This window comes from Daphnia magna, unplaced genomic scaffold, assembly GCF_020631705.1.
Source record: "Daphnia magna isolate NIES unplaced genomic scaffold, ASM2063170v1.1 Dm_contigs287, whole genome shotgun sequence".
Taxonomy (NCBI): Eukaryota; Metazoa; Arthropoda; class Branchiopoda; order Diplostraca; family Daphniidae; genus Daphnia; species Daphnia magna.
Window position 1 is genome coordinate 26,784 of NW_025533223.1, and position 15,569 is coordinate 42,352.

At 32.7% G+C, this 15,569-nt stretch overlaps 1 protein-coding gene across 1 annotated transcript; it reads left to right on the forward strand.

The window, feature by feature from the left end:
* The first annotated feature begins 7,282 nt into the window (after positions 1 to 7,282).
* On the forward strand, positions 7,283 to 8,014 carry LOC123468102. The gene has a single exon (XM_045167759.1). It carries the CDS (start codon positions 7,283 to 7,285, stop codon positions 8,012 to 8,014), a length of 732 nt encoding a protein of 243 aa, XP_045023694.1.
* Positions 8,015 to 15,569: the final 7,555 nt, after the last annotated feature.

The following is a 15,569-nucleotide window of genomic DNA, read 5'->3' on the forward strand; positions in this document are numbered from 1 at the left end:
GTGTATTCACATTGAATACAAGTATATTCCATGCAGTTTACATATAGAAGTAAAAACTCATGGTATAATAGTGTATTCACATTGAATACAAGTATATTTGATGCTGTTTACATATAGAAGTAAAAACTCATGGTATAACAGTGTATTCACATTGAATACAAATATATTCCATGCAGTTTACATATAGAAGTAAAAACTCATGGTATAACAGTGTATTCACATTGAATACAAGTATATTCCATGCAGTTTACGTATAGAAGTAACAACTCATGGTATAACAGTGTATTCACATTGAATACAAGTATATTTGATGCAGTATACATATAGAAGTAAAAACTCATGGTATAACAGTCTATTCACATTGAATACAAGTATATTTGATGCTGTTTACATATAGAAGTAAAAACTCATGGTATAACAGTGTATTCACATTGAATACAAGTATAGTCCATGCAGTTTACGTATAGAAGTAAAAACTCATGGTATAACAGTGTATTCACATTGAATACAAGTATATTACATGCTGTTTACAAATAGAAGTAAAAACTCATGGTATAACAGTGTATTCACATTAAATACAAGTATATTTGATGCTGTTTACATATAGAAGTAAAAAATCATGGTATAACATTGTATTCACATTGAATACAAGTAAATTTGATGTTGTTTACATATAGAAGTAAAAAATCATGGTATAACAGTGTATTCACATTGAATACAAGTATATTTGATGCTGTTTACATATAGAAGCAAAAACTCATGATATAACAGTGTATTCACATTGAATACAAGTATATTCCATGCAGTTTACATATAGAAGTAAAAACTCATGGTATAATAGTGTATTCACATTGAATACAAGTATATTTGATGCTGTTTACATATAGAAGTAAAAACTCATGGTATAACATTGTATTTACATTGAATACAAGTATATTTGATGCAGTATACATATAGAAGTAAAAACTCATGGTATAATAGTGTATTCACATTGAATACAAGTATATTTGATGCTGTTTACATATAGAAGTAAAAACTCATGGTATAACAGTGTATTCACATTGAATACAAATATATTCCATGCAGTTTACATATAGAAGTAAAAACTCATGGTATAACAGTGTATTCACATTGAATACAAGTATATTCCATGCAGTTTACGTATAGAAGTAACAACTCATGGTATAACAGTGTATTCACATTGAATACAAGTATATTTGATGCTGTTTACATATAGAAGTAAAAACTCATGGTATAACACTGTATCCACATTGAATACAAGTATATTTGATGCAGTTTACATATAGAAGTAAAAACTCATGGTATAACAGTGTATTCACATTGAACACAAGTATATTTGATGCTGTTTACATATAGAAGTAAAAACTCATGGTATAACAGTGTATTCACATTGAATACAAGTATATTTGATGCTGTTTACATATAGAAGTAAAAACTCATGGTATAACAGTGTATTCACATTGAATACAAGTATATTTGATGCTGTTTACATATAGAAGTAAAAACTCATGGTATAACATTGTATTCACATTGAATACAAGTATATTTGATGCTGTTTACATATAGAAGTAAAAACTCATGGTATAACAGTGTATTCACATTGAATACAAGTATATTTGATGCTGTTTACATATAGAAGTAAAAACTCATGGTATAACAGTGTATTCACATTGAATACAAGTATATTTGATGCTGGTTACATATAGAAGTAAAAACTCATGGTATAACAGTGTATTCACATTGAATACAAGTATAGTCCATGCAGTTTACGTATAGAAGTAAAAACTCATGGTATAACAGTGTATTCACATTGAATACAAGTATATTGGATGCTGTTTACATATAGAAATATAAACTCATGGTATAACAGTGTATTCACATTGAATACAAGTATATTTGATGCTGTTTACATATAGAAGTAAAAACTCATGGTATAACAGTCTATTCACATTGAATACAAGTATATTTGATGCTGTTTACATATAGAAGTAAAAACTCATGGTATAACAGTGTATTCACATTGAATACAAGTATAGTCCATGCAGTTTACATATAGAAGTAAAAACTCATGGTATAACAGTGTATTCACATTGAATACAAGTATATTTGATGCTGTTTACATATAGAAGTAAAAACTCATGATATAACAGTGTATTTACATTGAATACAAGTATATTTGATGCAGTATACATATTGAAGTAAGAACTCATGGTATAACAGTGTATTCACATTGAATACAAGTATATTTGATGCAGTATACATATAGAAGTATAAACTCATGGTATAATAGTGTATTTACATTGAATACAAGTATATTCCATGCAGTTTACATATAGAAGTAAAAACTCATGGTATAACAGTGTATTAACATTGAATACAAGTATATCCCATGCAGTTTACGTATAGAAGTAAAAACTCATGGTATAACAGTGTATTCACATTGAATACAAGTATATTTGATGCTGTTTACATATAGAAGTAAAAACTCATGGTATAACAGTGTATTCACATTGAATACAAGTATATTTGATGCAGTTTACATATAGAAGTAAAAACTCATGGTATAACAGTGTTTTTACATTGAATACAAGTATATTTGATGCTGTTTACATATAGAAGTAAAAACTCATGGTATAACAGTGTATTCACATTGAATACAAGTATATTCCATGCAGTTTACGTATAGAAGTAAAAACTCATGGTATAATAGTGTATTCACATTGAATACAAGTATATTCCATGCAGTTTACGTATCGAAGTAAAAACTCATGGTATAACAGTGTATTCTCATTGAATACAAATATATTTGATGCTGTTTACATATAGAAGAAAAAACTCATGGTATAACAGTGTATTCACATTGAATACAAGTATATTTGATGCTGTTTACATATAGAAGTAAAAACTCATGGTATAACAGTGTATTCACATTGAATACAAGTATATTTGATGCTGTTTTCATATAGAAGTAAAAACTCATGGTATAACAGTGTATTCACATTAAATACAAGTATATTTGATGCAGTATACATATAGAAGTAAAAACTCATGGTATAACAGTGTATTCACATTGAATACAAGTATATTCCATGCAGTTTACATATAGAAGTATAAACTCATGGTATAACAGTGTATTCACATTGAATACAAGTATATTCCATGCAGTTTACGTATCGAAGTAAAAACTCATGGTATAACAGTGTATTCACATTGAATACAAGTATATTTTATGCAGTTTACATATAGAAGTAAAAACTCATGGTATAACAGTGTTTTCACATTGAATACAAGTATATTTGATGCTGTTTACATATAGAAGTAAAAACTCATGGTATAACAGTGTATTCACATTGAATACAAGTATATTCCATGCAGTTTACATATAGAAGTAAAAACTCATGGTTTAACAGTATATTCACATTGAATACAAGTATATTCCATGCAGTTTACATATAGAAGTAAAAACTCATGGTATAACAGTGTATTCACATTGAATACAAGTATATTCCATGCAGTTTACGTATAGAAGTAAAAACTCGTGGTATAACAGTGTATTCACATTGAATACAAGTATATTTGATGCTGTTTACATATAGAAGTAAAAACTCATGGTATAACAGTGTATCCACATTGAATACAAGTATATTTGATGCAGTATACATATAGAAGTAAAAACTCATGGTATAACAGTGTATTCACATTGAATACAAGTATATTCCATGCAGTTTACATATAGAAGAAAATACTCATGGTATAACAGTGTATTCACATTGAATACAAGTATATTTGATGCTGTTTACATTTAGAAGTAAAAACTCATGGTATAACAGTGTATTTACATTGAATACAAGTATATTTGATGCAGTATACATATAGAAGTAAAAACTAATGGTATAACAGTGTGTTCACATTGAATACAAGTATATTCCATGCTGTTTACATGTAGAATTTAAAAACTCATGGTATAACAGTGTATTCACATTGAATACAAGTATATTTGATGCTGTTTACATATAGAAGTAAAAACACATGGTATAACAGTGTATTCACATTGAATACAAGTATATTTGATGCTGTTTACATATAGAAGTAAAAACTCATGGTATAACAGTGTATTCACATTGAATACAAGTATATTTCCCGGGTAGGAAACAATACTGACCATTCTTAATCCGATGTTGATTTTAGGTCGGTTCACGTCGTAAATGCGTTATAAGTTACATGAGATTGGTCCATGGTTGGAAAAATATTGGAATGTGGTTTTTCAAAAACCAACTCAATTCCATCCTGGGCCATTCTTAGAAAGTTGATTTTTAACGATGCATGTATCCCGTTACTAAACCAATGTAGATACAATTTCGAACCTTTGCTGTTGTTCGATATCGACTAGCCAATAATAATCCAATGTCCAAAACACAAATTTCAACGATGTATATATCCCAATATTTATCCAATGTCAATACAATTTCGTATTTTTGCTGCTGTTCAATATCGAAATGCCAATAGTACCCCAAAAACAGAAACCCAAGTTTAAACGATACATATATCCATATACTAATCCAATGTTGGTACAATTTCGAATATTTGCTGCTGTTTGATATCAAAATGCCACTAGTACCCCAAAGTTAGAAACTCAAGTTTAAACGATATATATATCCATATACTAATCCAATGTTGGTACAATATCAAATTTTTGCTGCTGTTTGATATCGAAATGCCACTAGTACCCCAAAGTCAGAAACCGAAGCTTAAACGATACATATATCCATATACTAATCCAATGTTGGTACAATTTTGAAGTTTTGCTGCTGTTCGATATCAAAATGCCACTAGTATCCCATAGTTAGAAACTCAAGTTTAAACGATATATATATCCATATACTAATCCAATGCTGGTACAATTTCCAATTTTTGCTGCTGTCCGATATCGAAATGCCACTAGTACCACAAAGTCAGAAACCGAAGTTTAAACGATTCATATATCCCTATACTAATCCAATGTTGGTACAATTTCGAAATTTTTGCTGTTGTTCCGATATCAAAATGGTACTAGTACCCCACAGTTAGAAACTCAAGTTTGAACGATATATATATCCATACACTAATCCAATGTTGGTACAATTTCCAATTTTTGCTGCTGTTCGATATCGAAATGCCACTTATACCCCAAAGTCAGAAACCGAAGCTTAAACTATACATATATCCGTATACTAATCCAATGTTGGTACAATTTTGAAGTTTTGCTGCTGTTCGATATCAAAATGCCACTAGTACCCCATAGTTAGAAACTCAAGTTTAAACGATATATATATCCATATACTAATCCTATGCTGGTACAATTTCCAATTTTTGCTGCTGTTCGATATCGAAATGCCACTAGTACTACAAAGTCAGAAACCGAAGTTTAAACGATTCATATATCGCTATACTAATCAATGTTGGTACAATTTCGAAATTTTTGCTGCTGTTCCGATATCAAAATGCCACTAGTACCCCAAAGTTAGATACTCAAGTTTAAACGATATATATATCCATATACTAATCCAATGCTGGTACAATTCCCAATTTTTGCTGCTCTTCGATATCGAAATGCCACTTGTACCCCAAAGTCAGAAACCGAAGCTTAAACGATACATATATCCGTATACTAATCCAATGTTGGTACAATTTTGAAGTTTTGCTGCTGTTCGATATCAAAATGCCACTAGTACCCCATAGTTAGAAACTCAAGTTTAAACGATATATATATCCATATACTAATCCAATGTTGGAACAATTTCGAAATATTTGCTGCTGTTCCGATATCAAAATGCCACTAGTACCCCAAAGTTAGAAACTCAAGTTTAAACGATATATTTATATCCCTATACTAATCCAATGCTGGTACAATTTCAAATCTTTGCTCCTGTTCGATATCGATTAGCCAATAGTAATCCGATATTGAACCAACAAGATTGTACGACCTGTATACCACGATACTAACCCAATGTCGATGCGATACGAATTTTTGTTGTTGTTTAAACTCGTGTAGCCAATATTCAACCAATGTTGAACACCCGTGTATAAATCAGTAATCAAATTCCGAAACTATTATAGCAAAGGGCCCAAGCTTAGAAATCCATGCAAAAAAAAAAGCGTTTTACTGGCAAACAAACCTTCTGCCAACGTTCGACTGCTAGAGTGTCATCGAAGTATTAGTGTAATCTAGCAAACAAGCCAGGTCGATCGGATCTAAGAATCTCATTGACTTGATGATACAAGGTTTTGTTTTTGTTCGGCAAATAGGGATTGTGTAATAATTGCCCTGCCTACATTTCTCCTTCGTCATGAAGAAACTGTCAAGATTTGCCAAAAAACGTACTGTTGATCGTGAACTGTCAGAGTTATGTGAATGGACAAAACAACCGAGGCCAACTGTACCAGCCCGTTTACAACCCACCCCGTTTCCAGAACCACAAGAGATTCCAGTGGCAAGATAATGGATACACATTAAGACATAATATAGAGATACATTTTCTATCTTTCCTTCATATTTAAACTCTGACATCTTGTAAACTCTTATAACCGTGTCGGTGCAATTTCGAATTGTTGCTGTTGTTCGATATTGGTCAGCCAATCGTAGACCAGTATTGGAAAGTCAAGTTTGAGCTATGTATGTTTCCCGACAATAACCCACTGTCGATACAATTTCGAATTTTTGTTCCTGTTCGATATTGGTTAGCCAACACTAAACCAACAGCAGAAATTCGAGTTTAAACGATGTACATTTTTAATACTAAACCGATGTCCATGCAATTTCGAATTTTGGACTGTTGTTCGATTTTGATTAGCCAACAGTAAACCAATATTAGAAAGTTAAGATTCTTTTATCGTTGATTGTGTAATTTTAAAATATATATTTCATATTAGGGATAGAGAAGTACATAATACCTCCAACGATGGTATCCTCATTGTTACACCAAGTATTGATGATACTTCCGGGATTTCTTGTGTAACACATATTGCAAACTCTAATAATGTCATGGAACAATGTCCTCTATCAAGCAAGGATGACATTGTGAAAGAACTCGCACTGCTATACGCAAGAAAAAAACTTTCTCTTACAGGCCTTGGAGAAGTAGCAAAACTAATTAAAAGGTTAGGACATGATATACCAACATATCCAACGACTATTCTGAAAACAACTAATACTCCGATCCGGAGTAGGAATTTTCATCATTTTTCGTTAAAGAAGAGTCTATTGGGGAAGTTAAAAAAAGGCATGATAAATAAGGAATCAACTATAATCAAAATTCAAGTTAACATTGATGGGACTCAGATTTTCAAGACTAACTCCATTGACTTGTGGCCGATACTTGGCCGAGTTATTAATTCACTTGATGCCCTGCCATTTGTCATCAGCGTTTTTGTTGGAAAAGGAAAACCACCAAATCTTGAAGAATATTTAAGGCCATTTTTAGAAGAACTGATGGCTCTACAAAGTGAAGATCTCGAATGTATGGGGATTACATATTCAATTGAAATGTCTTCTTTCGTATGTGATGCTCCTGCTAGGGCATTTCTTAAAGTAATAACTGCGCATACGGGATATTTTGGCTGTGAGCGCTGCAATCAGAAAGGTGTTTATGATACAGTGTATCACTGCACGACATTTCCTGAAGTCACTGATGTTTCTCTGAGAACTAACGCGTCCTTCCGAGCTCAGTTAAACAAACAGCATCATAAAGGTTTCAGCCCACTACTAGAACTGAAAATCGACATGATATCTTGTTTTCCCCTGGACTATATGCATCTTGTTCTACTTGGTGTTTTCAAGCGCCTTCTTACAATTTGGACAGGCCACTGGAGTAAGAAGCACTTCAGGCACAAACTGGGTACGCGGGAGAGCGAGCAATTGGAGAAAAGGCTTCGGCGAATTCGACTTTCATATCCAGAAGAATTTCATCGTTGTAGTAACATCAATGAAACACGTCAAGCAACTAAAAGTCGTTGAATTGCGCGCCCTGCTTCTTTATATTGGACCAGTCATCTTTCAAGGAAGTTTGTAAACTAATCAGTACGAGCACTTTCTGTATCTGCATTTGGCAAAAAGGATTCTTTGTTCTTCAGAAATGTGCAAAACGTACTCGCATGTGGCCAAACAATGTTTGCAATATTTTGCTTTTCAATTTGGGGAAATTTACGGCAAGAATCACATGATTTACAACGTCCATTGTATTGTTCATTTGGTGGACGATTGTGATGTCCATGGTCCGCTGGATTGCATTTCTGCATTCCGTTTCGAAACTTTTATTGGTACTATAAAGTTACTTATCAGATCACCCAATAAAGTGCTTGCACAAGTGGTTAGGAGAATTTCGGAACTTGAAAACATCTCAGAATTAGACCGAAGCATCAAGAAGTCCGTGTTCAACCCTGAAAATCCAGTAGCCTGTGTGAGCACATTGAAGAAAATTTGAAAATCAATTCCAAAAAGGACTCGTACTATCTGTGCGAAAATGGGATGGCTGTCAAACTTGTGGGTCTTTCTGATACCTGTGTGTCTGTGAGATATTTTACAAGGCAAAGAAACTTGTACACGAAGCCAATGAAATTAAAGAACATTGACATATTCAAATCAGATGGATTAGAAGCAGAAGTTACAATCCTGGCAATAAATTCTCTACAACTTGTAGCTAAATGCTGGGTTTTGCCTATGTCAAAAGGTTGCTGTGTCATTCCACTTCTACATCATTCATGATCATCAGGTAAAATACTATTAATGCTTCATTCTTTGTTATTATTAAATATATATTTTGTTATTCTGGCTAGGTGTCTAATTATATTCATATAATGATCGCCCGCATCTGGATTAGGACCATTATCTGAGACCAAATGTCTTCCCAATATTCCAAGTTAAACACTAAAAACGCAATCAATCGGCGTGTTAAAAATCTTTCTAGTGCAAATTTCATATGATTTCCCCCTATATGTTGTTTGTTTTACACGTATGAGCAATAATTCATCCTGTATAATTTTTCTTATGAAACTGTGAATCTCATCAGTGTCACAAGGTTACTGTTCTTTGAATACTGGTAATTAGATACACGTTTGATTCACACTTATTTCATTTGTATAGGTAATATCAACTATATTTCGAGTTTAATGAGTGACATTACTTGTTATCTAGTAAGAATGACAAATATAAAATAACGTACACGATCAATAAAACCGATACGTGATGATTCAGGGGATTTAGCAAGTATTTTAAAATATTTTATATTAATAGCGATGGATTTGTTTACAACATCAGCGATAGCATCGTGGGTAGAACCTCTGAATGCGACGCGGGAGTTCCGAGTTCGAATCGCATCACAGCATTAATTTTTTATTTTATTTCCTAATATTGATTTTCAGCCTCGTACATTGAATGTCGCTTGTTTATTGGACAACAAATACTTCAATTTGACATGGAAATACAGGTAATGAGGGCGCTAGTTTACAGCAGAAAATGAGGCAACGAAAATAGGCAGTTGTTCGCTTATATAAAAAAAGGCCTGGGTGTGAAATTAACAGACTAGAATTAACTAGTCACATGATTTCCACGTGTTAGTGATCGTCCAGCCAACATTATCTAAGTGATTTGATCTGTTCTCTTTGAAAATGAGTGAAATTGTTTGTGATAGACCAATTGGTTCAACATCGCCACCTCCAAATTTAGTGAAATACCGGAAAAGACGGATCGTGGATAAATTTGATTACGCAGAATCATCGGCTTCTTCACCGCAAAAAAAACCGTTGGAAAAAATAGAGCAACCAGCAAAGTTTTGAAGCCAGATTTATCAACGGGTATTTCAATTTTTGTTACTTCCCCCAATAAATTTTGTTAATTTTTCTCATTTTTAATAAGTTCATTCCACAAAACGCGGCCAAGGGAAAATGCCCTCTCTGAAGCTAACCCAGAGGTTACCGGTGAAGAAAACAAGTAATGGCACAATAATCTATTTATAAATTTTTGCTTGACGTTCTTTAATTAATATATACTTTTATTACAGATCAGCAGCATCATATTGCAGCAGAAAGTGAAGAGGAAGAAGGATATAGCGAAGATGAAAGTGAAGATGAAAGTGAAGAAGAAGTGCCATTTCACGAAACCACAAGAGGAGGAGCTCAAGAGGAAGAAAGTGGAGTTGTTGAAGACGCCGATGGAAGAAGACTACCAGAAGATGGTGAAGGAGATAGTGGTAATGATGACAATGGGGAACTATTCACACAAATGCTTAATGGAACTGTTTTAGATCTGGCCAGACCAACATTCTCAGAAATTACTACTATGGAAATACCGCTCAATTCAGCTGAGGAAACACTAGTGTTTCATATTACGGAAGATGAACTTACAGGTAATATTTTCTATGCCACTAAATAGTAGCTGTAAAAATAAAACACTGCTATTAGTACCCGATATTCCTTAGTTTTTCATACGATTCAATTCTGCATTACAATAAGATTCAACTTTCAATTGCATTCAATCATTTTTTCACAACTTTAGGAAATCTCACCATACATATATACATCGCCATTGCTCAAACAGCGATAGCGTTTGAACAAACTTTCCTGTCATATTATAAACCTCTCAATTAGTCAAATTCGAATTTTTTTCGTGACCTATCCAAATAATTGTTTACTACATTGTTCATTTTTTTAAATTTTCATTATTTTGTCACAAGTACTGTTTCGCTTCAGAGTATCAAACAAATCTACGCTTTCTTTTGTTACATTGTCATGCATACGGTGAACCGAAAAAGGAAAAATGAGGAAAGCGTAGATTGGTTTGATACTCTGAAGCGAAACAGTACTTGTGGTCAATAAATGAAAATTTTTAAAAATGAACCATGTAGTAAACAGTTATTTCAATAGGTCACGAAAAAAAAAATCGAATTCGACAAATTGAGAGGTTTATAATATGACAGGAAAGTGTGGTCAAACGCAATCGCTGTTTGAGCAACGGCGCTGTATATATGTATGTTGAGTTTTCTCAATTCTCACAGATTCCGAAGATGAATAATTGTATGGTAATGACGGTTGATCTGTATTGTAATGCAGATTTTAAATCTTTCCAAAACTAAGGAATAGGGGGTACTGATAGCCGTGTTTTACTTCTCCAGCTACTATTTAGTGGCATAGAAGATAATACCCTCACTTAGCAATCTCCTTGTATATCATTTTAGCAGCAGTGGAGAGTCAGGAGCAAATGTCAGCCCAAGTTTCAGTTGCCCGAGTTTTGTTGCAACAGAAAAAAGAAATTCGGGAACTGAAACTGATGATGACAAACTTGTTAGTTAAAAAATGGACCATTTGCTAATTTCCCAAAATCCTAACGACAATGGCCGTTCCCGCATGGCCAGCCCGGGTTTAAAATTACCAATGGAAACCAAAGAGGACCTAATCAAATTGGACATGGAGCTCGGCGACAATGAGGAATTGAAATCTGCTATTGGGATTGCCCTTTCCCTCCTCGGAGGTAAAAATGTAAAAGACATCATTAGGACCATCCTAAGGGGACTGATGTCAAGGCAATTGCGGATTGTCGGGAACAATTGCCCGTGCCCACCGAAAAAGACATCCTTAAGTTCGCGAGCCTTGTATTCACGAATTCTGCTGACGAAGATGGCGGCGTAGTAGAGCGCAAAAGAAAACTGTGCTGAAACGAGCTGCAGTTGCGAAGTACCTAAAAAAAAGTCAAGGATGGTACCCTTGATAACGAGTCTGACAGTGGCGAAAATTGATTTGTTCGTGTCTAATGAATTGTGTACTGTGTACAATATCTTTATATACAAATACTCTTTTCCTAGTATCGTTTTACATTGGAAATTCATTATAGCGTCAATTTTATAAAATACGGGCTTTCCCGTATTCTCTGTACATTGGCAGAGCAATATATGAAAGTTATAGAAATAACAGTCTTCATTTTCTATTATTGTCAGGATAGTGGCTTGCCAATATCTAAAATTCGTTATTGTCAGCATGTTGGCACGTCAATATGCTTACAATAACAAATTTCAAAGATTTCTTATCTATATCGCTTCTGTATTGGTTTGCCAATCTACCAATCTATGGTTCACTGGCTAGATATTCAATTTTTAACATTGATACAATGTTGTTTTTCGCCGTTATTGGCTAAAGATCAGAATCGCACATCAGCCCGGGTCATTTTCAACTTGAGTCGCCAAACCTTGTCCATTTCTGTTATGCCACTATTGATAAATGAATCCCGGATAAACACTGCTCGCCAATGTTCTACCAAAATACATTTATAACATTGGTTAGATGTTCAATTTTTAACATTGATACAATATTGTTTTGCGCCGTTATTGGCTGCAAATCGAAATCGCACATCGGCCCGGGTCATTTCCAACTTGAGTCGCCAAACCTTGTCCATTTCTGTTATACCAATATTGTTAAATTTATCCCGGATCAACACTGCTCGCCGGTGTTCTACCAAAACACATGTGTAATATTGGCATAGCAGAAATGGACAAGGTTTGGCGACTCAAGTTGGAAATGACCCGGGCCGATGTGCGATTCTGATCCTGAACCAATGGCCGATTCTGTATCGGCAACAACATTGGACCTAGATAAAATTCCTACCCGGGTTTGATGCTGTTTACATATAGAAGTAAAAACTCATGGTATAACAGTGTATTCACATTGAATACAAGTATATTTCATGCTGTTTATGTTGGAGAGACAAAAAGACACACCTTTAGGAAAGATGCTGTTTAGCACTTCTTGTTTAAAAAAAAAAAAAAAAAAAAAGACATGCATTTGTTCGGGAAAGATACTGTTTAGTACCTCTCTTTCCTCAGTCGTCTCCCCACGTATAGTCTCACACTCTCTCAACTATCTTCTTATCTGAAAGGTAATATTGTAAAAGGTTCTTCTCAAGTTTCTACAATACATTTTACAAGTAACCTGTCATACACAGCTCCTGTATTTCGTTAATATTTTCCACAGTTGACATATAGAAGTAAAAACTCATGGTATAACAGTGTATTCACATTGAAAACAAGTATATTCCATGCAGTTTACATATAGAAGTAAAAACTCATGGTATAACAGTGTATTCACATTGAATACAAGTATATTCCATGCAGTTTTTATATTGAAGTAAAAACTCATGGTATAACAGTGTATTCACATTGAATACAAGTATATTCCATGCAGTTTACATATAGAAGTAAAAACTCATGGTATAACAGTGTATTCACATTGAATACAAGTATATTCCATGCAGTTTACGTATAGAAGAAAAAACTCATGGAATAACAGTCTATTCACATTGAATACAAGTATTTTATGTTGTTTACATATAGAAGTAAAAACTCATGGTATAACAGTGTATTCACATTGAATACAAGTAAATTCCATGCAGTTTACATATAGAAGTAAAAAATCATGGTATAACAGTGTATTCACATTGAATACAAGTATATTTGATGCTGTTTACATATAGAAGTAAAAACTCATGGTATAACAGTGTATTCACTTTGAATACAAGTATATTCCATGCAGTTTTCACGTATAGAAGTAAAAACTCATGGTATAACAGTGTATTCACATTGAATACAAGTATATTTGATGCTTTTTACATATAGAAGTAAAAACTCATGGTATAACAGTGTATTCACATTGAATACAAGTATATTTGATGCCTGTTTACACATAGAAATAAAAACTCATGGTATAACAGTGTATTCACATTGAATACCAGTATATTTGATGCCTGTTTACATATAGAATTAAAAACTCATGGTATAACAGTGTATTCACATTGAATACAAGTATATTTGATGCTGTTTACATATAGAAGTAAAAACTCATGGTATAACAGTGTATTCACATTGAATACAAGTATATTCCATGCAGTTTACATATAGAAGTAAAAACTCATGGTATAACAGTGTATTCACATTAAATACAAGTATATTTGATGCTGTTTACATATAGAAGTTAAAACTCATGGTATAACAGTGTATTCACATTGAATACAAGTATATTTGATGCTGTTAATATATAGAAGTAAAAACTCATGGTATAACAGTGTATTCACATTGAATACAAGTATATTTGATGCTGTTTACATATAGAAGTAAAAACTCATGGTATAACAGTGTATTCACATTGAATACAAGTATATTCCATGCAGTTTACACATTGAAGTAAAAACTCATGGTATAACAGTGTATTCACATTGAATACAAGTATATTCCATGCAGTTTACGTATAGAAGAAAAAACTCATGGTATAACAGTCTATTCACATTGAATACAAGTATATTTGATGCTGTTTACATATAGAAGTAAAAACTCATGTATACGTAACAGTGTATTCACATTGAATACAAGTATATTTGATGCCTGTTTACATACATAGAAATTAAAACTCATGGTATAACAGTGTATTCACATTGAATACAAGTATATTCCATGCATTTTACATATAGAAGTAAAAACTCATGGTATAACAGTGTATTCACATTGAATACAAGTATATTCCATGCAGTTTCCGTATAGAAGTAAAAACTCATGGTATAACAGTGTATTCACATTGAATACAAGTATATTTGATGCTGTTTACATATAAAAGTAAAAACACTCATGGTATAACAGTGTATTCACATTGAATACAAGTATATTCAATGCAGTTTACATATAGAAGTAAAAACTCATGGTATAACATGTGCATTCACATTGAATACAAGTATGTTCCATGCAGTTTACATAATAGAAGTAAAAACTCATGGTATAACAGTGTATTCACATTGAATACAAGTATATTCCATGCAGTTTTACATATAGAAAGTAAAAACTCATGGTATAACATTGTATTCACATTGAATACAAGTATATTTGATGCTGTTTCTTTATAATAAGTAAAGTAAAATCATGGTATAACAGTGTATTCACATTGAATACAAGTATATTCCATGCCGTTTACATATAGAAGTAAAAACTCATGGTATTACAGTGTATTCACATTGAATACAAGTATATTTGATGCTGTTTACATATAGAAGTAAAAACTCATTGTATAACAGAGTATTCACATTGAATACAAGTATATTTGATGCTGTTTACATATAGAAGTAAAAACTTATGGTATAACACTGTATTCACATTGAATACAAGTATATTCCATGCAGTTTACAAATAAGAATAAAAACTCATGGTATAACAGTGTATTCACATTGAATACAAGTATATTCCATGCATTTTACATATAGAAGTAAAAACTCATGGTATAACAGTGTATTCACATTGAATACAAGTGTATTACATGCAGTTTACGTATAGAAGTAAAAACTCATGGTATAACAGTGTATTCACATTGAATACAAGTATATTTGATGCTGTTTACATATAGAAGTAAAAACTCATGGTATAACAGTGTATTAACATTGAATACAAGTATATTTGATGCTGTTTACATATAGAAGTAAAAACCCATGGTATAACAGTGTATTCACATTGAATACAAGTATATTTGATGCTGTTTACATATAGAAGTAA